Genomic DNA, 27,093 nt, shown 5'->3' on the forward strand with positions numbered 1-27,093 from the left:
AAAATCTTGGTACCAAAAACTGACTCGTATGATTTTTGGCGTGAAATTGTACAAAAACAAGATAAAATCAGAGAAATGCAGAACTCTTTTTGTTTTTTCAACACCAGAAGATTTGAGCGAAAGAGTGATCATCATAGCTTTGAAAATGAGCAAAGTTAGAGGAAAATGATGACATGAAGAGCGCTATTATTCTGCCAATACGATTTGCCACCCGATTAGTTTTCATAGAACATAATTCATAATTTTTTGAGGCCGGTAGGTTTTGCATCTATTGTTGCCTTATTTTCTTAAAACATTCACAAGAGTTGTAATTGATTTAAACTTCCGATGTTCTACAATTTCAAAATTTGTCATAAGGTCTTTGGTTTTTCGCAATATGACATTTTTGAATCCGTCAAAGGGTTTTACAAAGGGTTTTTGTTGTGATTGTTTGATTAACTATGAGTGCTAAACGCCCAAATTTTGATGACGTTTTGATGCAATTCAGTCACATTTAAATGGAAAAAATCAGAGACTTTTTTCCGATTGAAAATAGTTTGAATTTAATTTAACGGCCTGGACGTGGAGATACTTGATGTACCAGTTTTTTTTTCAACTCGTTTAACAAACAATTTAAAGAGATGAATGCTCAAACTACTAAACATTTACTTTGTTGGTGTAAATTGAGACCTCTATTGTTTCTAAATAAGTACCAGAATACAAAATCTGCACTCTAAAACTATCGTGTACTGAACAATTTTTAGCGTGAAAAGGTACACATGAAAAAATTCTTAATTGAATGAGATAAGAAATCATACAGATTTATATGATTTTGTTGGGCTTAATTTCAGGATGTTTCAAGTTACTCAAGCTAAAAAAAATGAGACCCACGCAATTTTGCCCTTTTTTCCCTGAAAACCCATATTTTTTAGGGTCTAGTTTAGGGTGATATTGTATGGATACACGAGAGGATATTTTAGGTTGTATCATAATTGAACCCATTGACACCATATAAGGCTGGCAAAACATGTTGATATGTTTCAGCCTCATGCAAGAGCAGCAAAGACAGCGACGAAGGAATCCAGGCTAGAAAGAAGGTGGGTGAGATAATTTTGCAATTTTTTTCTGAAACTTTAATAGCCTCATCAGTTTTATGTATTAATTATCATTTATTATTTTTCTGTTTTCATATGTATGAAATAATAATAATAATAATAATAATATTGAATTCAACCAAACATATCTCTTAATAACCTGCTTAGTCCCAGAGATCGTGTGGTGTTGTGTCATTGTGCAGAAATGATTCTTCACCACTACTCCAGAATAATAATAAATCAAAAAAAATTATCTTCTGTGGTCAACAATATCACGAGTTAATCACTCATTTACACAACGCATATATTTATTTGACTACAGAGAGATCATTATTTGTGTAAAGACCCGTTCGCAAGTGTCAATATGTCAATTTTAGAAGCATGCAGACGTTTAAGTTGTTTTTAAGTGTAGGAAGATTGATTTTTCCGTCTAAGTTAGACAGAAATGACAAAAGCATTTACGTTTTTGCTTTTGAGTTATCAGTGTGTTTGGTTTTCAAGTGTAAGAAATCGTCGGTAAAAAGTAGTAAAAAAGTGCATCGTTTGTTTGTTCACGCAGCAGATTAAGCAAATAAGATTCCACATATTAGCTAGAGCTTGTTTACATTTCTTCAGTTCTAAAAATTTAGCTTTTGCGAAATCAATGATCAAAAATGAATTCAGGACAAATTTTTTTTTTTTGCAATACTGAAGAATCGATGAACACCCGAACGGAAGAGGAGCTAGTTAAAACAATTATATATCTTTTCAGTTTTTTCGATTTTAAATTTTATCATATCTGCGCGCACAGGTTGTTAGCAAAAACGAATTAGTTTGCTCAAAGTCTCGATGTGATTTCTATTTGTTTTTCTTTTCTTTCATTTTCTTTTATGCAACAGGGTTGAATAAGGTTTTTATCCACAGCTTTTTCAGGATAACTGCGTCATTGCTAGAGAGTTGCGTCATGGCTAGACAGGTTCTATAACCCGCAACATTAGATAGTTTTCTTCAAAATGTTAACTAATTTTGTTCCTAATGTGAGATTACTTTCTTTAGGTCTAGCAGGCAGTTTATATAGTTTTCAAATAGGTTTCAAACAACATCTGCCCAAAGTTCTTACCAAATTTCTTAGCTTTTCTTTCAAAATTTTCCCAAAAAACTGTCTGTTTTTGTAATGGCTGCTTCAAAGTCTCCCTTGAACTTAAATTGGATTCATATCCACAATATATAATCAGAAAAAAATTGCCTGTAATCTTCGATTTATGCACAAGAACATTTTTTTGTTGAAATATAAGTTCATGAATATGCATTTTTTTGTAATTATTCAAAACTTCTGAATAAAAGATATCGTTCAGCTGTTAGTACATCTACGGATCTTTTTTGTCCATCATATTGAATTGCAACCCAATACATAAATGATTACTTGTCCGGATTCTAATCTTTTGTGTTTCTCAAAAGAAATCTCGTTCCGTTTCATCAAAAAATTCGAACATTTCCGTCGCTGGAGATGCGCATTCTAGTTTATTCAGCAATAAAAAACAACATTCTGCCAGGAAAAAGGTTTGTTGAGCATACTGTCACACCACTTTGAACAAAAAACCCCTGCTTTTTTCCCCTTAACTGATTTACTTGGCAGAATTTTTTTTGCAATTTCAATTTTTCAAAAGTTCGTCTACTTGCACCTCTGTAAAAATGTATCTTTTAATTTTCAAGTAGCGTTTGTATGCCTGCTATGCATTGGATTTTATTTCCAAGTTGAGTTATTTTTGCATTTTTGTTCATGAAAGTTTGACATCTCGTTGCGGAAAAACTTGTTGAACAGTGAAAGAGCAAAGCGGTTTAATTGTTCCGACCCCACTTGTAAGGGGAGGAACTATATACTCAATTGGGCTTTTTGTTCAGACATTTTTGGCCGATCGATATATTCATCGTAGAGAAATGGGAGTGGTATCATTAGAAAGCTCGTCCAGCGTAGAATTTGAAAATAAAAAGATTTTTTGAATTTCGTATTTTTTGAGTATTTATCGAGTTTTAAAGTTTTGCGTGAACATGTGATATTTTGTTCACTTTTAGAATGATTTTGTTGAATTTAGCGTATTTTTTGTTCAAATTAAGGTTGTTCTACAAAAATTCTATTTCAGAATTAAAAATTATACCCAATGAAAAGAAAATTCCTTTTCAAGGCATCGCTCATGTTTTTTTTGTCTTCGACTCGAGTTTTCAAAATTTTTATTGAAATTTTGATTTTCTTTTTAAGATTTTACAAATTTTGGGAGTTCTATTGCATAGACCTGCCATATAGAAGTTCAATCATCTTCCTAATGTGCATTAGGTAATCCTATATAGCGCTTTGAGTGCACAGCAAAGGTCTGTCAAGACTTTAAAAATAATTTTTCAAATTTTTTTTTTGGATTGACTGATATTAAACTAACTTTCATGAATAACAAGTCAGTCTCAGTAATAACAGGAACCCCCTCCTTTTTACTGCAACCAAAACTAATCTGGTAAGTGGTTTTATCTGCTAACTATTGGTTTTATAACTTCGATAAGACTATTTTTTGTAATTTCAAAAAAAATATAATTTTTTTGCACTTTTGTCTCTTTTTAAAATCTTGTCTCAATATCTTCACATTAGCTGTCCCATTGGCTTAAAAAAACGTCCAAAAGATCATCGATAAAGTCTTAAGAGAAAAGATTATGGTTTAAATAGCTTCAACACTTTCTGTTCAAATTTCTGCTGCAATTTTTTTGGTTTTTGCATGCGTTTGTCGTTGTTTTCATAACCATAGGACTCATTGTGATTTCTTATTGATAACATATAGATGACAAACATCCCCTTCTCTCCGTCGAGGCATAAGGATAAGGTAGTGTACTTTTTACTTCCGTCGAAAAATCTTGATTTTAATGGCTTTTAAGTCTTTAAAAATAATTTTTTAGAAATTTTTTCGGACATTAACCAATCTTAAATATGTTTCCGTGAATTTTGAGTCAGTCTCAGTAATGACAGAATCTTCATCTTTTCTGCTGCAACTAAAACGAATCTGGCTAGCAGTTTTATCTTCTAACTGTTGGTTTTATGACTTCAATGCCACGAGTTTCCATAATTTTTTTTTGTCTTTTAGATATTTTTTTTGCAATTTTGGTTCAAATTGAAATTTTATCACATTATCTTTATATTGGTAGTGCTCAGTGGCTCAGAAACGGCGTTCAATGGGTCATAGGTAAAGTTCGCAAAATAATGGTTTAAATGGCTTCTTCACTTTCTTGCACTTTCCTACTGAAATTTTGGTTTTTGCCTGCTTTTCTTGTTTTTTTCATAATCATAAGACCTATTCTGATGTCCTATTGAGGACATAAGAATGACCAACATCCTTATCTCCTCATTGAAGCTTTACTTTGCGCATTTATTTTTTCCCGTTGAGAGTTATTGACTTTGTTGCCTGCTAAGACATTAAAAATAATCTTTTTTGGACACTAACCATTATCAAACTTCTTGAACTGTAAGTCAGTCACAGTAATGACGGGACCCCCTTCTTTCAAATGCAATTAAAACAATCTGGTAAGCGGTTTTATCTGCTAACTAACGGTTTTATGACTTCGATGCCACGAGTTTTCAAATTTCAAAAAAAATTCGGATTTTTTTTTGTTATTTTGGTTCCTTTTGAAATCTTATCTCTTTATCCTAATATTGATAGTTCGCATTGTCTTATAGAAAACGTCCAATGGATCATAAAAAAAACTTTTCAGAGAAAAATTTATGATTTAATCACCGGGTTTTCTCAAAATTTTCTTGGTTTTATTATATTTGTTCAAACTTGTTGATTCAAACCTGCTTATAGATAAAATTTTTAGAGACAAATTTATGGTTTAAATGGCTTGGACACTTTTCTTCTCGCGCATTTATTCTGAATTTTTGGTTTCTGCATGTTTTTGATCTTGTTTTCTTAATCATAAGACTTACTGTGATGTTCTGTTGATGACTTATGATTGAAAAATATCCTTGCTTTCTCATTGAGTCATAACTTAGCTTATTTTTTGTCTTCCGTTGAAAACTATTGAATTTAACGTTGTTGATATAACGGGTTTTCTCAAAATTATTGTGGTTTTATTATATTTCTTCAAACTTGTTGATTTTTTAAAGTCATTCTGTTAAAAAAGAAGAACCCCATCGCTGCTAAAAATTTACTTGAGATTAGAAAAAATTTCACCAAAAATTTCTTTTTTATTGGCTTCCACACTTCTCTTGCTCAATTTTTTTTAATTTGCTAGTTTTGCCTTTTTAATTCTTCTTGTAGTCATAAAATGCTGACTGGTCGCACAGGCTTCTTATTGAGAATTAAACGAATGATGTTGCTCAATTTTCTCAGTTTATAGCGAATAGTTTTAAAGTATACGATATTGTTCGTTCTTAAAATTTTTTATACTTTTCAATTTTTGTTCTTTTCAATAGTTTATAATATATTCTCATCATTGAGAGGTTCCGTCCAATTTCTTGTAATTCAAAAACTATTTTTTCATTGATGTCATGTCGTAAATCATGTTTTGATTGTTGGACAATATGCGTTTTCATAAAATTTTGTGAGTGGTCAATATTTGTGTTTCTTTTTTCTTCTTTTAGCACATTCACTGAAAAATTTTTGTTTTTACTTTTTTTGTTGTTTTTCTCTCGTAGTTTTTTTATTGGCAGATCTTGTGAGCGCTGTAATGAGGTATGGTATTATGCAATTCAATTACTAGTTTGGTTTTGTAACGATTTTTTAAAACTCAAATATCTATTTTTAACTATGTCATCATTAGGTTGACATTTAAGTCAAAAATGTAGATGAGCTCGGGTCGGAACATCATGTGCAAACGCACATTAACGAGAATCCTTGTCATCTTTTATGTTTAAACGAAGAAACGATAACAAAATTTCGAATAAACTTCTAAATTTCACACGTTTTTTCACGCCTGATCGCATCGTACATATAGAGCTCGAATCATGTCTAAAAACTAGAAATTAAGCTGAACACTTTTGGTTAAGGTCATCTTTTTAAACAAAATTAATCCTCTTGGTTTCAACAACTAATTGGCCAGATTTTTCTATCTCTGTCAACGATCTAAGCAATAAAAGCTTTTAAGCTTTGAAATATGCGAGGTCTTTTCCCAATGAACTTTGAAGCTCATGTCTCTGATTTTTTCTTTATTTCATTTGATTTGAACAAAGCAGTTTTTTCCCCACAATCACGTTACTATCACTTAAACTAGCATACGTGAGTTGGGGCTTAAATACTATGTGCCGAAGACAGTAGGGTGGAGGATTTTGTAGGACGGGGGACCGTAAAATAGGGGAGGTTGTGAGATTTTCGTTGCTGATCAGAATAAACCCTAACTGGCATAGGCTCTTAATAGAGTATAATAGAACATCATCCAACAAATATTCCAAAAAATTAAATTTATAGATATTCATTTTTACTTAAAAGGAGAAAACTATGTTGCCCATGTTCCCATCAAAACTTTATGTTGACCGTTTTCAGTTGAGACCAATTATGGCAGGAAAACGGGTACGTAATAGATTAGAAGCACGCTAGTTGTAGTGCAGTTTTCCTCTCTGTTGCCCGATATCTGATGGTATTTCGCCATTTTAACTCGCCCCAACAAATCTCAAATTTTTATTATTGTTTGAATTTATAACTTTTATCACCAGTTCTTATAAATACGAATCCTCTAAGAAATAACAAAAAATAATTTGGGAGATATTATGCGATGAATTTTCTTTCTATATTATTGCATAAGATGTACGTTAATAGTATGGTAAGTTGTCATATGCTTGTTCGGACCCCCCCCCCCCCTACAAGAACTTTTACCTCTGAAAACCCTAAGAAACTTTTACCTCTGAACTGTTTCCAAAGAGATGAAACACGTTATTTACAAAAAGAAATAATTAAATAGGTTTACTTATTTTTCCAAAAAGAGCCCCTGAGACTTGCAAATATCCAGCATATCTCTTACGTCTATAAAAAGAACGTCAAATATGACAAGAATCAAAATTTAAATTATTTTTTTTGTGAAAAAACTGTGTCGAAGCAAGAAAAAGCATAACGAATTTTTTTTAAAAAATATCGTTTTCGACAAATTCTTCCAAAAACAATATTGTCAAAATTGGCCTGTTATAACGAGACTTTGCAACAAACAGACAATAAAAGGAACCAAAATTCGAAATTATTGTGTTTTTTTAAATTTTCGGAAAACAATTGTTTTCAATGTCACGAAAGCCATCAGCTATCTACTAATATTAGAATATCGGCTCATCTATTATTCCATGAAATACCATAATGTGATATATGAACTGTCAATAAAGTGATAATGGGACCAAAATTAGAAGACATGAACAATGGGCAAAAAGCTAAAAATTAAAATTGTAAAATCTAGTAGTATCAAAGCCAGAAAACCATAACTTAAGGCGTAAAACCTCATTAAAGATTGAATTTGAATTCATTAGAAACAAGAACCATTCTTTTGTTTGTTGACACTAAGCTACAAATTGACAAAGTAAGAAGAAAATGGAGGCAAATTTCAATAAGCCATTTTTTATTTAAAAATCAAATATTTTTAAAAGTCAAAACAACCATTAGCTTTCAAGTACTTCAAGTAACAAATTAGATACAAAAATTTGAAGCTAATTAAGAAGCCAACTGGACCTATCACTAGTAAGCTTTGATTTGAAATGTTCTGTTTTCTAATTAACATAAAAAAGATCAAATTTTTTTTATAGGAAAGACCGACTGATTACAATCCAAATTATTTTTGTATTGTAACAGTCCAAGATTGGTCAAAAACTAGCCCTGCTAATATTGTCTGTCAATTCAGAACACCTAAATTTTCGAATGTCATAGATAGAGATATTTTGTTAGTTAAAAATCAAAATTAAATGCTGCGTTTTTGATAATCAACGAGTAAAGTTTTAATTACAGAGCACTCTCAACGGAAGTTGAAGTAGAAATTGCCTTCTTTTGACTCTACAAATACTGTGTTTATGGTTTTCGGGTGTGCACTTCCTGCAAACTTAATCAAAATGGACTGAAGAAACTTATTTTGTGCTGTTTTTGATGAAAAAGTCAGGATTTTGAAATCTTTAGCCAGATCTTTTGACAAAGAAGATAAATAGAAGTAGCCGACAATATTTTCTGTCCATAAAAATAAAATCAACAAGACTTTCTCAAAAAAATACTAACAAAGTTTAGCAAAATTTGCGAAATTTTTGTGTCAAAATTCCGAAAAATGTGAATAAAATCAACGGAATTCACTCTATTTTCTCAAAAGTTTAAACCTCGATAACTCCCTGTAAAAAACGAAAATCAAAATAATCTTTTTTTTTCCATATTCTACGCTGGACACGCTTTCTATTGATACTATTCTCAACTCTCTACGATGAATATATCGATCGGCCAAAATTGACTGAACAAAAAAAACCCATTTGAGTATATAGTTCCTCCGCCCTCAAGAGGGGTCGGAACATTTGACAACTTTTTAAGAAAAGTTTGAAAAGTTGAGTTCTTGTTAAATAATCACTTGCAGTTGGCACTGATTAATTGAGCAGTGAGAGTAACAGTGTCCTTTACTTTGCAAAAAAAAAAGAAATAAACTAATTTGGCTGGAAAAACAAATAAAAAAAAACAGAATTACTTCCACCAAGCCTTCAGAAAGTGTTGCTTCTACGTTTTTGCTTTATCTTAGAACAAAAATCACTAATTTTTGAACAATGTGCACATCGGGTTACCAATTTGGACAAAATTGAAAGTATTTCAAATTTTACTGTCTGCAAAACTGTTCTTTAGGAGAAGATCAACATTTATATTTTTGCGCATAATGTCCTCGGCAAATTTTCATAGCCATATTGGCGAATGATGGCAATTCATGACACTTTTATGTTTCCACCTTTTTTAAAAAGGACAGTTGCTTCTTATAGGGGGGAATTGCAAGGGGGGGGGACATTAACTGAACGTGACTTCAGCCGCTTTATTTTTTGAAGGCTTTACTTAAACCAAAAGTATTGTAACATACAGTATTGGAAGTCTCTTTAAAGTCTTTGACAGTTTGAAAAACATTTTTAATAGTTTGGGAACAGTTCATTTCGAATTAGTTGCTACTGTGAGCAAATAGCTCCCGTTTCACAAATGTGGGCTCAAATTGATGCAGGATTGGGATAAATTTAAGTTCAATGACCGTTGTGTTTAAAAATCTTAGTACCAAAAACTGGCTCGTATGTTTTTTGGCATGAAATTGTACAAAAACAAGATAAAATCAGAGAAATGCAGAACTCTTTTTGTTTTTTTTTTCAACACCAGAAAGTTTGAGCGAAAGAGTGATCATCATAGCTTTGAAAATGAGCAAAGTTGGAGGAAAATGATGACATAAAGAGTACCATTATTCTGCCAATACGGTTTGGCACCCGATTAGTTTTCATAGAACATAATTCATAATTTTTTGAGGCCGGTAGGTTTTGCATCTATTGTTGCCTTATTTTCTTAAAACATTCACAAAAGTTGTAATTGATTTAAACTTCCGATGTTCTACAATTTCAAAATTTGTCATAAGGTCTTTGGTTTTTCGCTATATGACATTTTTGAATCCGTCAAAGGGTTTTACAAAGGGTTTTTGTTGTGATTGTTTGATTAACTATGAGTGCTAAAAGCCCAAATTTTGATGAAGTTTTGATGCAATTCAGTCACATTTAAATGGAAAAAATCAGAGACTTTTTTCCGATTGAAAATAATTTTAACTTAATTTAACGGCCTGATCGTGGATATAATTGGTGTGCCAGTTTTTTTTTCAACTCGTTTAATAAACAATTTAAAAAATGGTTATTCAAATTACACAAACATTTACTGTGGTAGTGTAAATTGAGACCTATATAGTTTCTAAATAAGTACCAGAATACAAAATCTGCACTCTAAAACTTTCGTCTACTACTGAACAATTTTTAGCGTAAAAAAGTACTTATGAAAAAATTCTTAATTGAACGAGACAAGAAGTCATACAGATTTATATGATTTTGTTGGGCTTAATTTCAGGATGTTTCAAGTTACTCAAGCTAAAAAATGAGACCCACGCAATTTTGCCCTTTTTTCCCTGAAAACCCATGTTTTTTAGGGTCTAGTTTAGGGTGATATTGTATGGATACACGAGAGGATATTTTAGGTTGTATCATAATTGAACCCATTGACACCATATAAGGCTGGCAAAACATGTTGATATGTTTCAGCCTCATGCAAGAGCAGCAAAGACAGCGACGAAGGAATCCAGGCTAGAAAGAAGGTGGGTGAGATAATTTTGCAATTTTTTTCTGAAACTTTAATAGCCTCATCAGTTTTATGTATTAATTATCATTTATTATTTTTCTGTTTTCATATGTATGAAATAATAATAATAATAATAATAATATTGAATTCAACCAAACATATCTCTTAATAACCTGCTTAGTCCCAGAGATCGTGTGGTGTTGTGTCATTGTGCAGAAATGATTCTTCACCACTACTCCAGAATAATAATAAATCAAAAAAAATTATCTTCTGTGGTCAACAATATCACGAGTTAATCACTCATTTACACAACGCATATATTTATTTGACTACAGAGAGATCATTATTTGTGTAAAGACCCGTTCGCAAGTGTCAATATGTCAATTTTAGAAGCATGCAGACGTTTAAGTTGTTTTTAAGTGTAGGAAGATTGATTTTTCCGTCTAAGTTAGACAGAAATGACAAAAGCATTTACGTTTTTGCTTTTGAGTTATCAGTGTGTTTGGTTTTCAAGTGTAAGAAATCGTCGGTAAAAAGTAGTAAAAAAGTGCATCGTTTGTTTGTTCACGCAGCAGATTAAGCAAATAAGATTCCACATATTAGCTAGAGCTTGTTTACATTTCTTCAGTTCTAAAAATTTAGCTTTTGCGAAATCAATGATCAAAAATGAATTCAGGACAAATTTTTTTTTTTTTGCAATACTGAAGAATCGATGAACACCCGAACGGAAGAGGAGCTAGTTAAAACAATTATATATCTTTTCAGTTTTTTCGATTTTAAATTTTATCATATCTGCGCGCACAGGTTGTTAGCAAAAACGAATTAGTTTGCTCAAAGTCTCGATGTGATTTCTATTTGTTTTTCTTTTCTTTCATTTTCTTTTATGCAACAGGGTTGAATAAGGTTTTTATCCACAGCTTTTTCAGGATAACTGCGTCATTGCTAGAGAGTTGCGTCATGGCTAGACAGGTTCTATAACCCGCAACATTAGATAGTTTTCTTCAAAATGTTAACTAATTTTGTTCCTAATGTGAGATTACTTTCTTTAGGTCTAGCAGGCAGTTTATATAGTTTTCAAATAGGTTTCAAACAACATCTGCCCAAAGTTCTTACCAAATTTCTTAGCTTTTCTTTCAAAATTTTCCCAAAAAACTGTCTGTTTTTGTAATGGCTGCTTCAAAGTCTCCCTTGAACTTAAATTGGATTCATATCCACAATATATAATCAGAAAAAAATTGCCTGTAATCTTCGATTTATGCACAAGAACATTTTTTTGTTGAAATATAAGTTCATGAATATGCATTTTTTTGTAATTATTCAAAACTTCTGAATAAAAGATATCGTTCAGCTGTTAGTACATCTACGGATCTTTTTTGTCCATCATATTGAATTGCAACCCAATACATAAATGATTACTTGTCCGGATTCTAATCTTTTGTGTTTCTCAAAAGAAATCTCGTTCCGTTTCATCAAAAAATTCGAACATTTCCGTCGCTGGAGATGCGCATTCTAGTTTATTCAGCAATAAAAAACAACATTCTGCCAGGAAAAAGGTTTGTTGAGCATACTGTCACACCACTTTGAACAAAAAACCCCTGCTTTTTTCCCCTTAACTGATTTACTTGGCAGAATTTTTTTTGCAATTTCAATTTTTCAAAAGTTCGTCTACTTGCACCTCTGTAAAAATGTATCTTTTAATTTTCAAGTAGCGTTTGTATGCCTGCTATGCATTGGATTTTATTTCCAAGTTGAGTTATTTTTGCATTTTTGTTCATGAAAGTTTGACATCTCGTTGCGGAAAAACTTGTTGAACAGTGAAAGAGCAAAGCGGTTTAATTGTTCCGACCCCACTTGTAAGGGGAGGAACTATATACTCAATTGGGCTTTTTGTTCAGACATTTTTGGCCGATCGATATATTCATCGTAGAGAAATGGGAGTGGTATCATTAGAAAGCTCGTCCAGCGTAGAATTTGAAAATAAAAAGATTTTTTGAATTTCGTATTTTTTGAGTATTTATCGAGTTTTAAAGTTTTGCGTGAACATGTGATATTTTGTTCACTTTTAGAATGATTTTGTTGAATTTAGCGTATTTTTTGTTCAAATTAAGGTTGTTCTACAAAAATTCTATTTCAGAATTAAAAATTATACCCAATGAAAAGAAAATTCCTTTTCAAGGCATCGCTCATGTTTTTTTTGTCTTCGACTCGAGTTTTCAAAATTTTTATTGAAATTTTGATTTTCTTTTTAAGATTTTACAAATTTTGGGAGTTCTATTGCATAGACCTGCCATATAGAAGTTCAATCATCTTCCTAATGTGCATTAGGTAATCCTATATAGCGCTTTGAGTGCACAGCAAAGGTCTGTCAAGACTTTAAAAATAATTTTTCAAATTTTTTTTTTGGATTGACTGATATTAAACTAACTTTCATGAATAACAAGTCAGTCTCAGTAATAACAGGAACCCCCTCCTTTTTACTGCAACCAAAACTAATCTGGTAAGTGGTTTTATCTGCTAACTATTGGTTTTATAACTTCGATAAGACTATTTTTTGTAATTTCAAAAAAAATATAATTTTTTTGCACTTTTGTCTCTTTTTAAAATCTTGTCTCAATATCTTCACATTAGCTGTCCCATTGGCTTAAAAAAACGTCCAAAAGATCATCGATAAAGTCTTAAGAGAAAAGATTATGGTTTAAATAGCTTCAACACTTTCTGTTCAAATTTCTGCTGCAATTTTTTTGGTTTTTGCATGCGTTTGTCGTTGTTTTCATAACCATAGGACTCATTGTGATTTCTTATTGATAACATATAGATGACAAACATCCCCTTCTCTCCGTCGAGGCATAAGGATAAGGTAGTGTACTTTTTACTTCCGTCGAAAAATCTTGATTTTAATGGCTTTTAAGTCTTTAAAAATAATTTTTTAGAAATTTTTTCGGACATTAACCAATCTTAAATATGTTTCCGTGAATTTTGAGTCAGTCTCAGTAATGACAGAATCTTCATCTTTTCTGCTGCAACTAAAACGAATCTGGCTAGCAGTTTTATCTTCTAACTGTTGGTTTTATGACTTCAATGCCACGAGTTTCCATAATTTTTTTTTGTCTTTCAGATATTTTTTTTGCAATTTTGGTTCAAATTGAAATTTTATCACATTATCTTTATATTGGTAGTGCTCAGTGGCTCAGAAACGGCGTTCAATGGGTCATAGGTAAAGTTCGCAAAATAATGGTTTAAATGGCTTCTTCACTTTCTTGCACTTTCCTACTGAAATTTTGGTTTTTGCCTGCTTTTCTTGTTTTTTTCATAATCATAAGACCTATTCTGATGTCCTATTGAGGACATAAGAATGACCAACATCCTTATCTCCTCATTGAAGCTTTACTTTGCGCATTTATTTTTTCCCGTTGAGAGTTATTGACTTTGTTGCCTGCTAAGACATTAAAAATAATCTTTTTTGGACACTAACCATTATCAAACTTCTTGAACTGTAAGTCAGTCACAGTAATGACGGGACCCCCTTCTTTCAAATGCAATTAAAACAATCTGGTAAGCGGTTTTATCTGCTAACTAACGGTTTTATGACTTCGATGCCACGAGTTTTCAAATTTCAAAAAAAATTCGGATTTTTTTTTGTTATTTTGGTTCCTTTTGAAATCTTATCTCTTTATCCTAATATTGATAGTTCGCATTGTCTTATAGAAAACGTCCAATGGATCATAAAAAAAACTTTTCAGAGAAAAATTTATGATTTAATCACCGGGTTTTCTCAAAATTTTCTTGGTTTTATTATATTTGTTCAAACTTGTTGATTCAAACCTGCTTATAGATAAAATTTTTAGAGACAAATTTATGGTTTAAATGGCTTGGACACTTTTCTTCTCGCGCATTTATTCTGAATTTTTGGTTTCTGCATGTTTTTGATCTTGTTTTCTTAATCATAAGACTTACTGTGATGTTCTGTTGATGACTTATGATTGAAAAATATCCTTGCTTTCTCATTGAGTCATAACTTAGCTTATTTTTTGTCTTCCGTTGAAAACTATTGAATTTAACGTTGTTGATATAACGGGTTTTCTCAAAATTATTGTGGTTTTATTATATTTCTTCAAACTTGTTGATTTTTTAAAGTCATTCTGTTAAAAAAGAAGAACCCCATCGCTGCTAAAAATTTACTTGAGATTAGAAAAAATTTCACCAAAAATTTCTTTTTTATTGGCTTCCACACTTCTCTTGCTCAATTTTTTTTAATTTGCTAGTTTTGCCTTTTTAATTCTTCTTGTAGTCATAAAATGCTGACTGGTCGCACAGGCTTCTTATTGAGAATTAAACGAATGATGTTGCTCAATTTTCTCAGTTTATAGCGAATAGTTTTAAAGTATACGATATTGTTCGTTCTTAAAATTTTTTATACTTTTCAATTTTTGTTCTTTTCAATAGTTTATAATATATTCTCATCATTGAGAGGTTCCGTCCAATTTCTTGTAATTCAAAAACTATTTTTTCATTGATGTCATGTCGTAAATCATGTTTTGATTGTTGGACAATATGCGTTTTCATAAAATTTTGTGAGTGGTCAATATTTGTGTTTCTTTTTTCTTCTTTTAGCACATTCACTGAAAAATTTTTGTTTTTACTTTTTTTGTTGTTTTTCTCTCGTAGTTTTTTTATTGGCAGATCTTGTGAGCGCTGTAATGAGGTATGGTATTATGCAATTCAATTACTAGTTTGGTTTTGTAACGATTTTTTAAAACTCAAATATCTATTTTTAACTATGTCATCATTAGGTTGACATTTAAGTCAAAAATGTAGATGAGCTCGGGTCGGAACATCATGTGCAAACGCACATTAACGAGAATCCTTGTCATCTTTTATGTTTAAACGAAGAAACGATAACAAAATTTCGAATAAACTTCTAAATTTCACACGTTTTTTCACGCCTGATCGCATCGTACATATAGAGCTCGAATCATGTCTAAAAACTAGAAATTAAGCTGAACACTTTTGGTTAAGGTCATCTTTTTAAACAAAATTAATCCTCTTGGTTTCAACAACTAATTGGCCAGATTTTTCTATCTCTGTCAACGATCTAAGCAATAAAAGCTTTTAAGCTTTGAAATATGCGAGGTCTTTTCCCAATGAACTTTGAAGCTCATGTCTCTGATTTTTTCTTTATTTCATTTGATTTGAACAAAGCAGTTTTTTCCCCACAATCACGTTACTATCACTTAAACTAGCATACGTGAGTTGGGGCTTAAATACTATGTGCCGAAGACAGTAGGGTGGAGGATTTTGTAGGACGGGGGACCGTAAAATAGGGGAGGTTGTGAGATTTTCGTTGCTGATCAGAATAAACCCTAACTGGCATAGGCTCTTAATAGAGTATAATAGAACATCATCCAACAAATATTCCAAAAAATTAAATTTATAGATATTCATTTTTACTTAAAAGGAGAAAACTATGTTGCCCATGTTCCCATCAAAACTTTATGTTGACCGTTTTCAGTTGAGACCAATTATGGCAGGAAAACGGGTACGTAATAGATTAGAAGCACGCTAGTTGTAGTGCAGTTTTCCTCTCTGTTGCCCGATATCTGATGGTATTTCGCCATTTTAACTCGCCCCAACAAATCTCAAATTTTTATTATTGTTTGAATTTATAACTTTTATCACCAGTTCTTATAAATACGAATCCTCTAAGAAATAACAAAAAATAATTTGGGAGATATTATGCGATGAATTTTCTTTCTATATTATTGCATAAGATGTACGTTAATAGTATGGTAAGTTGTCATATGCTTGTTCGGACCCCCCCCCCTACAAGAACTTTTACCTCTGAAAACCCTGATATCTTGTTGTGAAACGAAGTTTTGTTCAATTTTCAGCAGTCGACTTCACATCAAAATTGTCTCCAAGACTGCTGAAACTTGAACAAAACTTCGTGTCACAACAAGATATCAGTTTTTCAGAGGTAAAAGTTCTGGTAGGGGTTTGGGTCCAAACCCCATTACCTAAAAGCAAATGGCAACTTACCGCTGTTTCAATGTTTCTTGCTGACGAAATTATATGTTCCTCAGCTCCTAGACTCTCACTATATGTTTTTGTTGAAAACTTACAAAATGCAATATCAGACACCAGAAGACTCATATTTTAAAAAAGAACGAAAAATTTTTGCGAAAATTTTTCAAAGTTTTTTGGAGTCCTAAAATTGCATGAAATGGATTATCCGCTATAAATGAGCACTCAAAAGTGATTTTTTGTCGACTTCAGTTTTTTCACCTACATAGTAGGGGTAAGAAAGATGAAAACTAAACCCCTTTAGTTGTTTAACGTCCAGCAGCCGATTTTTATAGTTTTCAAAATTGACATTTACTTTCAGCATTTCTGCAAACATCTGTCTGTTTGGTAATGGCTGCTGCAAAGTTGCCCTTGAATTTCAATTGGATTTTAACCGACACTATGTCTTTGGCACAAAGTTGGCAATAATCTTCGATCTAAGCACAAGAACATTATTTCGTTCGTGAAGGATGTGAAATTGCAATTTCCTAATTAATACAAACTTCCAAAAAAACAGAAAGCTTTCAGCATGTTGGCTCATCTAACAACCTTTTTTGTCCATCAGATTGTATTGCAACACAATACAAATGTGATCACTTGTTCCAGCTCTTATTTTCAGAAATTCTTAAAAGAAATCTCGTTCCAGGCTCTATTCATTTCATCAAAAACTTGTGCAATACGGTCACTGGAGATTCGCAATCAAACTCTATCAGTAAAAAACAATGTTCTGCCCGAAAAGTTTTTCTGAGCTCATTGAAACACCATTTTAAGCAAAAACCCAACTTTTTTCCTTAAATGATTCACTTGGCAGCGTTTCGTTTTTTTCGTAACTTCAATTTTTTCGAGAAATTGTCTACTTGTACCTCTAGAAAACGTATTCCTTGTTTTCCAAGTAGTGTTTGTGTGCATGCTATGCATATGATCTCATTTCCAAGTTGAGCTGTTTTTGTATGTTTTTTCTTGAAGTTCTGATATCTCGTAGTAGAAAAACCTGGCGAAAATTGAAAGAATAAAGCGGTTTAACTGTCTTTCTTTAAGCATTGAAATGATACCGAAATGTCGCTTAAACTTCTAAATTTCACGCTTTTTTCACGCCTTAGCGCACCGTGCTTATGGAGCGCGAATCACGTCTAAAATATAGAATTTAAGATTAACATTGGTTTTTGGTTAAGATTATCATTTTTAACAAAATTAATTTTCTTGTTTTCAACAAATTCCTGGCCAGATTTTTCTATGACTGTCAATGATATAAGCGTTGAAAAACTTTAATGCTTTGAAATAGGCGAAGTGAGAAATTTTTTTCCGGTTTGAACATTTACACAATTTAGTCTTTCAAATAAAAATTTAAATTCAGATTTTGCTCTTTATTTCATCTGATTAGAACAAAACATTTAGATGCCTATAATCACGTTAAAGCCATGAAAACAGCATGCGTAATTTGGGGCTGAAAAATTCTATGCCCAATACGGTAGAATGGACGGTGTAAAGATTCAGTTTCTGATCATAACGTATCTTAACTGACCGAGGCTCTCAATAGAGTATAATAGCAAATCATAAAACAAACTTGCCAAAAAATTAAATTTTTAGTTTTTCACATAGGGGACAAAATTATTTTGCTCATGTTCCCATCAAAAATGTTATGTTGACCCTTTTCAGTTGAAACCAATTATGGCAGGAAAACGGGTACGTAATAGATTAGAAGCACGCTAGATGTAGTGCAGTTTTCCTCTTCGTTTCCCAATACCTGATAATTTTTCGCCATTTTAAATTGCATCCAAAATATCTCCAATTTTTAATAGTGTTTGAAATTTTAACCTTGACCCATAGTTCTTATATATACAAATCCGCTAACAAATAACAAAAAAATTGAGAGATATTACGCGAAGAAATTTTTCTTTATATTATTCCATAAGATGCACGTTAATAGTATAGTAAGTTGCCATATGCTTGTGGGGGGGGGGGGGGGGGTTCGGAACCCCCCCGTACAAAAAATTTTACCTCTGAAAAAACTAATGTCTTGTTGTGAAACAAAGTTTTGTTCAAATTTCAGCAGTTGACTTCACATCAAAATTGTCTCCAAGACTGCTGAAACTTGAGCAAAACTTCGTTTCACAACAAGATATCAGTTTTTCAGAGGTAAAAGTTCTGGTAGGGGTTTAGGTCCAAACCCATTACCTAAAAGCAAATGGCAACTTACCGCTGTTTCAATGCTTCTTGCTGACGAAATTATATGTTCCTCAGCTCCTAGACTCTCATTATATGTTTTTGTTGAAAACTTACAAAATGCAATATCAGACACCAGAAGACTCATATTTTAAAAAAGAACGAAAAATTTTTGGGAAAATTTTTCAAAGTATTTTGGAGTCTTAAAATTGATTGAAATGGATCATCCGCTATGAAAGAGCACTCAAAAGTGATTTTTTGTCGACTTCAGTTTTTTTTACCTACATAGTAGGGGTAGGAAAGATGAAAACTGAACCCCTTTAGTTGTTTAACGTCCAGCAGCCGATTTGTATAGTTTTCAAAATTGACATTTAGTTTCAACATTTCTGCAAACTTCTGTCTGTTTGGTAATGGCTGCTGCAAAGTTGCCCTTGAATTTCAATTGGATTTTAATGGACACTATATCTTTGGCAAAAAGTTGGCAATAATCTTCGATCTAAGCACAAGAACATTATTTCGTTCGTGAAGGATGTGAAACTGCAATTTCGTAATTAATACAAATTTCCAAAAAAACAGAAAGCATTCAGCATGTTTGCTCATTTAACAACCTTTTCAGTCCATCAGATTCTTTTGCAACACAATACATATGTGATCACTTGTTCCAGCTCTTATTTTCTGAAATTCTTAAAAAGAATCTCGTTCCAACTCGATTCATTTCATCAGAAATTTGTGCAATTCCGTCACTGCAGATTCGCACTCAAACTCTATCAGTAAAAAAACAATGTTCTGCCCGAAAAGATTTCCTGAGCTCATTGAAACACCATTTTAAGCAAAAACCCAACTTTTTTCTTTAACTGATTCACTTGGCAGCGTTTCGTTTTTTTCGTAACTTCAATTTTTCGAGAAATCGTCTACCTGTACCTCTAGAAAACTTTTTCTTTGTTTTCCAAATAGTGTTTGTGTGCATGCTATGCATATGATCTTATTTCCAAGTTGAGCTGTTTTTGTATGTTTTTTCTTGAAGTTCTGATATTTCGTAGTAGAAAAACCTGGAGAAAAGTGAAAGAACAAAGCGGTTTAACCGTCTTTCTTTAAGCACTGAAATGATACCGAAATGTTGCTTAAACTTCTAAATTTCACGCTTTTTTCACACCTTAGCGCGCCGTGCTTATGGAGCGCGAATCTTGTCTAAGATATAGAAATTAAGATTAACATAGGTTTTTTGTTAAGATTATCATTTTTAACAAAATTAATTGTCTTGGTTTCAACAAGTTTCTGGCCAGATTTTTCTATGACTGTCAATGATATAAGCGTTGAAAAACTTTAACGCTTTGAAATAGGCGAAGTGAGAAATTTTTTTCCGATTTGAACATTTACACAATTTAGTCTTTCAAATAAAAATTGAAACTCAGATTTTGCTCTTTATTTCATCTGATTAGAACAAAACATTTAGATGCCTACAATCACGTTAAAGCCATGAAAACAGCATGCGTAATTTGGGGCTGAAAAATTCTATGCCCAATACGGTAGAATGGACGGTGTAAAGATTCAGTTTCTGATCATAACGTATCTTAACTGACCGAGGCTCTCAATAGAGTATAATAGCAAATCATAAAACAAACTTGCCAAAAAATTAAATTTTCAGTTTTTTACATAGGGGACAAAATTATTTTGCTCATGTTCCCATCGAAAGAGTTATGTTGACCCTTTTCAGTTGAAACCAATTATGGCAGGAAAACGGGTACGTATTAGATTAGAAGCACGCTAGATGTAGTGCAGTTTTCCTCTTCGTTTCCCAATACCTGATAATTTTTCGCCAATTTAAATTGCATCCAAAAAATCTCTAATTTTTATTAGTGTTCGAATTTTTAACTTTGACCAATAGTTCTTATATATACAAATCCGCTAACAAATAACAAAAAAAATTGAGAGATATTACGCGAAGAAATTTTTTTTATATTATTCCAAAAGATGCACGTTAATAGTATAGTAAGTTGCCATATGCTTGTGGGGGGGGGGGGGGGGGTTCGGAACCCCCCCCCCCCGTACAAAAAATTTTACCTCTGAAAAAACTAATGTCTTGTTGTGAAACAAAGTTTTGTTCAATTTTCAGCAGTTGACTTCACACCAAAATTGCCTCCAAGACTGCTGAAACTTGAAAAAAACTTTGTTTCACAACAAGATATCAGTTTTTCAGAGGTAAAAGTTCTGGTAGGGGGTTGGCTCCAAACCCCCGCACCTAAAGCAAATGGTAACTTACCTCTGTTTCAATGTTTCTTGCTGACGAAGTTATATTTTCCTCAGCTCTTAGACTCTCGTTATATGTTTATTGTTTAAATACATTGTAATATACACGCTGTTTATTCTTAAGCTATGTTGGAGGAAATTGCTACGAAGTCCATTTAGCTTATTGGTTAAGACTTGCTACGCAAATTAATTGTTACAAGTACCAACGTGGAAATTCGAATAGCATAAAAATCAAACCGTTTTGGCGGGAATTAAGATGGTTTTAGTATTTTCATGCAGAAAATTTTACTCAAAAATCAAGACTAGCTATTGTAGATTATGACTTGAACAGAGTACTGGCCATCTACAAAAAACAGAAATGTCGAGACTGATTCAGCGCTGATTTGCTCTGCCATCAACCACCGGGTAATTTCTGGGAGCCAAATTTTAAACTGAAATCTGGTTTTCACTTGGAGTGTAATAAGAGTAGCATTTATGGAAAACATCACAAAGCCATGATTTGTTGTTCTAAAAATTGGCAATTTTTTAGCGAAAAACAAAAACATTCGAAAAAAACATGAGAAAAAAACATTATGGCAGCAGTTAAGAATAAAATTTGGCTCGTCTATTACAGTTTTTCTGATCTTTTTTTTAATTATGTCAAATTATAAAAATGTAACCACAACAAACAATGATAATAAAAGTAGCAGCAGAAAGCGAAATTTTTCGGAGGAAACAATTACAGCAACCAGAGGCAACAAATTCAGATTAAGAACATCTTAACTGACCGAGGCTCTCAATAGAGCATAATAGCAAATCATACAACAAACTGGCAAAAAAATTAAATTTTTAGTTTTTCACATAGGGGACAAAATTATTTTGCTCAAGTTTCCATCGAAAATGTTATGTTGACCCTTTTCAGTTGAAACCAATTATGGCAGGAAAACGGGTACGTATTAGATTAGAAGCACGCTAGATGTAGTGCAGTTTTCCTCTTCGTTTCCCAATACCTGATAATTTTTCGCCAATTTAAATTGCATCCAAAAAATCTCTAATTTTTATTAGTGTTCGAATTTTTAACTTTGACCAATAGTTCTTATATATACAAATCCGCTAACAAATAACAAAAAAAATTGAGAGATATTACGCGAAGAAATTTTTTTTTATATTATTCCATAAGATGCACGTTAATAGTATAGTAAGTTGCCATATGCTTGTGGGGGGGGGGGTTCGGAATCCCCCCCCTCCCCTACAAAAACTTTTACCTCTGAAAAACTAATGTCTTGTTGTGAAACAAAGTTTTGTTCAATTTTCAGCAGTTGACTTCACACCAAAATTGCCTCCAAGACTGCTGAAACTTGAAAAAAACTTTGTTTCACAACAAGATATCAGTTTTTCAGAGGTAAAAGTTCTGGTAGGGGGTTGGCTCCGAACCCCCGCACCTAAAAGCAAATGGTAACTTACCTCTGTTTCAATGTTTCTTGCTGACGAAGTTATATTTTCCTCAGCTCTTAGACTCTCGTTATATGTTTTTGGTTTAAATACATTGTAGTATACACGCTGTTTATTCTTAAGCTATGTTGGAGGAAATTGCTACGAAGCCCATTTAGCTTTTTGGTTAAGACTTGCTACGCAAATTAATTGTTACAAGTACCCACGTGGAAATTCGAATAGCATAAAAATCAAACCTTTTTGACGGGAGTTAAGCTGGATATAGTATTTTCATGCAGTAAATTTTACTCAAAAATCAAGACTAGCTATTGTAAATTATGACTTGAACAGAGTACTGGCCATCTACAAAAAACAGAAATGTCGAGACTGATTCAGCGCTGATTTGCTCTGCCATCAACCTCCGGGTAATTTCTGGGTGCCAATTTTTAAACTGAAATCTGGTTTTCACTTGGAGTGTAATAAGAGTAGCATTTATGGAAAACATCACAAAGCCACGATTTGTTGTTCTAAAAATTGGCAATTTTTTAGCGAAAAACACAAACATTCGAAAAAAACATGAGAAAAAAACATTATGGCAGCAGTTAAGAATAAAATTTGGCTCGTCTATTACAGTTTTTCTGATCTTTTTTTTTAATTATGTCAAATAATGAAAATGTAACCACAACAAACAATGATAACAAAAGTAGCAGCAGAAAGTGAAACTTTTCGGAGGAAACAATTACAGCAACCAGAGGCAACAAATTCAAATTAATTTTGATATTCAATTCTCTGAGAAATATTGACCACAACCATTTTTTTTCTACAAAATGACCCCATTTCAACGCATTTCTCCGACAGATCATTCAATTATCGGAATTATCTTCATTATTTTGTAGCTTTTTCTTGAACACCGTTCATCTAACCAATTCTGGAAGGTGCCTTAGTTATCTTAACATTATTCTCTGTCATTTACTGTTACGTCTATTAACATTTTCAAAACATAAAACACTGTGCAATTCCTGTTGTTATAATCTTAACTGTATTTCCAGTCTGTGTATTTAATTTTGCAGAATGTAAACAAAAAGACAAACACAAAATTAGTTATTTGTTTGATAAACAGCAAATTTAAACATTTGTCGGTGTTGTTTATATATTTTTCTTAAAATGAAACATAAAATGGGATTTTTCAGTCAGCTAAATTAGCCCAAAAATGGGTTAAAATAATAATGGTAAACTTGGCTCTCATTTTAAGAAAGATTTCAAAAGATGTGAAGTACGATAGAACTCAAAATTATGTTTCCTTATTGTCATGGGCGTCACAGCTTCACCTCAATATCCGGTCCTGGAAATTAAAACTTTCACCCTGGCTAGTCTTCAAGACGCCACCCCCCCTTCAAATCTTTTTTATTCTCAACCATACCCTCAAACTCTCACCCCATTTAACAATTCGCAGCACCGACATCATTTAATTGTTGATTTGTAAACACTTGTGATTTTGATTTAAGCTGAACATGGAAACAAATGGGTTTTTCAGCTAACCGGGTCGAGGTGTCAACGCTAAAAGTCACTTAAAAAGTAAGAACTGCGGTGAATGCGTTGAATGTTTGTAAGCTAAAATTCACCACTAAAAAACGCAGATCCTACATTATTTTTCTCGACAAAACCGCGACCCGGGTAGAGAATATCCAAGTGGGTGACCGCCTTCTTAACCGTTATTAGCTTCAACCCTGTATCATTCAGCCCGGTTTTAATTATTAATATAATTGGTAAAAACATTAACATTCAAAATAAGGGATTTGTGGGGTTTAGTGGGCAAAGAGTTTATAGATTAATAAAGTAAATTAGAGATTCGTAGGGTCGCAGAGAAATTGGTTTGTTGTGAACAGATTGCGGTGTGAGAAGATAATGGGGTAGAAAAGTTTGTTTAAATATGGGGCTAAATGAACGAATTGAGTGAAAAGAAGTAGAAAAAAGTATAATTTTAATTTATAAAACTAATTTAGAGCATGTTCAAGATAACAAGCACAAAATTGATCTGTAGAGAAGACGAAAAAGTCATAGGAGAAAAATGGGGAACAATTACTCCAGATATTCCGCATTTCTTTATCTGTGAATTTTCGATTGCACCTTAGTCGGTGCCCCCCCCCCCCCCCCCCCCCAGCTTAGTGGGTTCATATTATTTACACCCCCCAGAAGCGCAATATTTTTACACGTGCAACAATATTTTTACATAATAGTTTACTATGTAATCAAACGTGCTCTGTAATTGGGGGGAGCATAACGTACTGGGTGGGGGGGGGGGGTGCACAAACGGAAAAGATCCCACTGTTCATTTAAGACATTTGCAGGTATTTGTTTAGAATTCAATGGGTGTTTTTCTTTCAGCTGCAGCCAATCATGGCTGGAAAGAAGGTGAGTATCTCTTGAAATTTATGACTCACATAATTGTCAACTGATAGGTACAGAGAAATCACAATCACAAGCTATATTGTTACTGTCAAAACACTCTTGACCAATAATAATAAGTCATGCGCGATTCTCAATTGCGTATGCACGCGCGTGATCACTCGATGGACAAAAAAGTCTCCAAATTTTATCTCAGATGAGGCTTAATTGATCGTTTTCTATTTGAACCAAATATTATACAAACACTTAGGTCACTAGGGGAGGCGGGCAAACGGAAAATATCCGGATTAATTTATGATAACCAGCCAAGGAACATTGAAAAGTTGCTGAAACATGGGTAACAACTTAAAGTTGGAACAGATGGTGGAATGCAAAAGGTGTTCATTGATGTCAATGTGAAATAAAGGCAATGAATCTTCCTACAACGGAGTTCAGGAATTCTGTTGGAGCATATCTGGTTTTAAGCTTCAAAATAGAAAGTGATAAAAATTTTTTTTTTACAAAATTTGCAAAAAGTTGAGAAAACAATAGTGATCTTTTTCACTTTTCCCACCAGTGCGTTACGCTCCCCCAGTTACAGAGCATGTTGCACGCGTTGTTGCACACCCATTAAGCTGGGGGGGGGGGGTGGTGACACAAACTGAAAATATTCAAAAACAAAAAGCTTTTCAAATACAAAAAAGCACCCAAAACAGAAACGAAAATTTTTTTCAAACAATGTTTGTCCCCTCATGCAAAAATAGTTTTATAACAAAGAATTAGATCTTTCCATTTTGAAACGAATCTTCAACGATTTTTCTGAAATTCGGTTTGCTAAAATTTTACTGATACTAAAATTTTCAATTTCGAGTACATATCGTAAGGCACGAAATTTGCTTTGAATACTACAATTCTCTCCGGGCAAAACCATCTTTAGCATGCAAACATCTCTTGTCTAGATATCCGTTGCTATCTAACATCTTTCATTGCTTTTTTATGCAATCCCGATTTTTATGATTTAAAAAAGTTGCTGCTTCGAGGTAAACTATGTTGTTTATAGAACTTTTACCCAATTTTTCATGATCGAACGGATTTTTTTTAAAAATTAAACAATTCCATAGACAATCATATTCGAGAACTGCATACCTGAATTTCAAATATAAGAAAAGGAATTTCAAAAAGCCTTTTGGTTGAAAAAAAAGTTTACTGATTTTTTATATAGCAGGAATCATAATGTATTTCATACAAATCCATACGATCGTGTGAAATGAGCCTTCCAAAAGATCTGATTCGAAAAATTGTTGTAAATAAATTGCTGTATTACGCCTCAATTCTTCGGTTTGTATCTTAAACTGGAATATGCTGCCTTCAATTTTTTAACTGGAATATGCTGCCTGGAATATGCTGCTCTATTACTGTTCAATCAAAATTTTCATCGTAAAAAAATAGAATTCTTTTGATTTTAAACACTGAAAAATAGTTGAGAACCGTAGTTGAGAACCAAAATTAATTTTTTTTTGTTTCCATAAAACTCGATTCAATTCATTGGCAAAGCGTCGGCAATTAATAAAAAGTATTCTGTCTAATGCTGTTTTCAATGATAAAATTTTTGCGGCTAATTGTTTGAAAAAAAGGTAAAAAATGCGCAAATACTTGTTGGCTCCCTTTTCGTTGTTGTTCCGACCCCATTTTGTGGGAGGGAGGAACTATATACTCAAATGGAAATGGGTTCTTTTTCTTTCAGCCAAATTTTGCCCATCGTTTTTTCATCGTAGAGAGTTTTGAGTGATGTCTTTAAAAAGCCCGTCTAGCGTAGAATACAGGCATGCTTTTTTGAATTTCGTTTTCTACGGAGATTTATCGATTTTTAAATTTTGTGAATAGTAGCCCAATTTCAGATGTTTCTATTCACGTTTCCTGTAATTTTAGCCCAAATTAATGTTTATTTGCAAAATGTTTAAAATTGTACACAAAAATGTCAGTGGTTTTAACCCGTAAGTTAGAAAAAGGTCGCTGAATGATTCGATCCAATTTTCTTTTTTTAACTAAAATGTTGCTATTATTTTTAATTTTAAATACTCTAGTCAAAATGGTGCCAAAAATGATTTTTTAGCACACTTAGTTTAAGCTTGCTAGAAGAAGAGACCTCAGAACTGATAAAAGAGTATTTAATAACTCGAAAAGCAGGGAGGACTTTTGTTGCTTCCGCTTCCAAAGGAGTCTACTTGAAGTGAATTTTTGCATGTTTTTCGCTAGTATAACTCGATTTGTATGTAAAATGCATTGTTCATTTTTGATATATTGAGATGTTTCATTAGTCGAAACTGCCAAATTGGCAATTACTGGGAACAATTGGGTATTTAGTTTGGCATGCAGCTGTATCGGGGTTAGTTTCCTTCACTTCATGGACTCTGATGATCAAAAATTGTTCCGATTGTAATGAAAAGTGTTGCAATGTTTATGTTATTTATGTTAATTGCTGACAAAATTATTTC

At 32.6% G+C, this 27,093-nt stretch overlaps 2 protein-coding genes across 3 annotated transcripts in view; one reads left to right on the plus strand and one right to left on the minus strand.

The window, feature by feature from the left end:
* LOC142340621 (cyclin-dependent kinase 2-associated protein 1-like) overlaps window positions 1–27,093 on the minus strand; it is a 575,438-nt gene that overhangs the window by 166,776 nt on the left and 381,569 nt on the right. The window lies entirely within an intron of this gene.
* Window positions 10,301–27,093, plus strand: part of LOC142340617 (uncharacterized) — a 41,434-nt gene continuing 24,641 nt past the window's right edge. The window contains exons 1-4 of the mRNA XM_075391307.1: window positions 10,301–10,349; window positions 15,843–15,869; window positions 21,705–21,731; window positions 24,599–24,625. Coding sequence (XP_075247422.1) covers window positions 15,855–15,869; window positions 21,705–21,731; window positions 24,599–24,625 — 69 coding nt within the window. The 5' untranslated portion in view covers window positions 10,301–10,349; window positions 15,843–15,854. The remainder of the gene's footprint in view (window positions 10,350–15,842; window positions 15,870–21,704; window positions 21,732–24,598; window positions 24,626–27,093) is intronic.

The sequence above is a fragment of the Convolutriloba macropyga genome, chromosome 6 (genome assembly GCF_964194025.1).
Source record: "Convolutriloba macropyga chromosome 6, txConMacr16.3, whole genome shotgun sequence".
Lineage (NCBI taxonomy): Eukaryota > Metazoa > Xenacoelomorpha > Acoela > Convolutidae > Convolutriloba > Convolutriloba macropyga.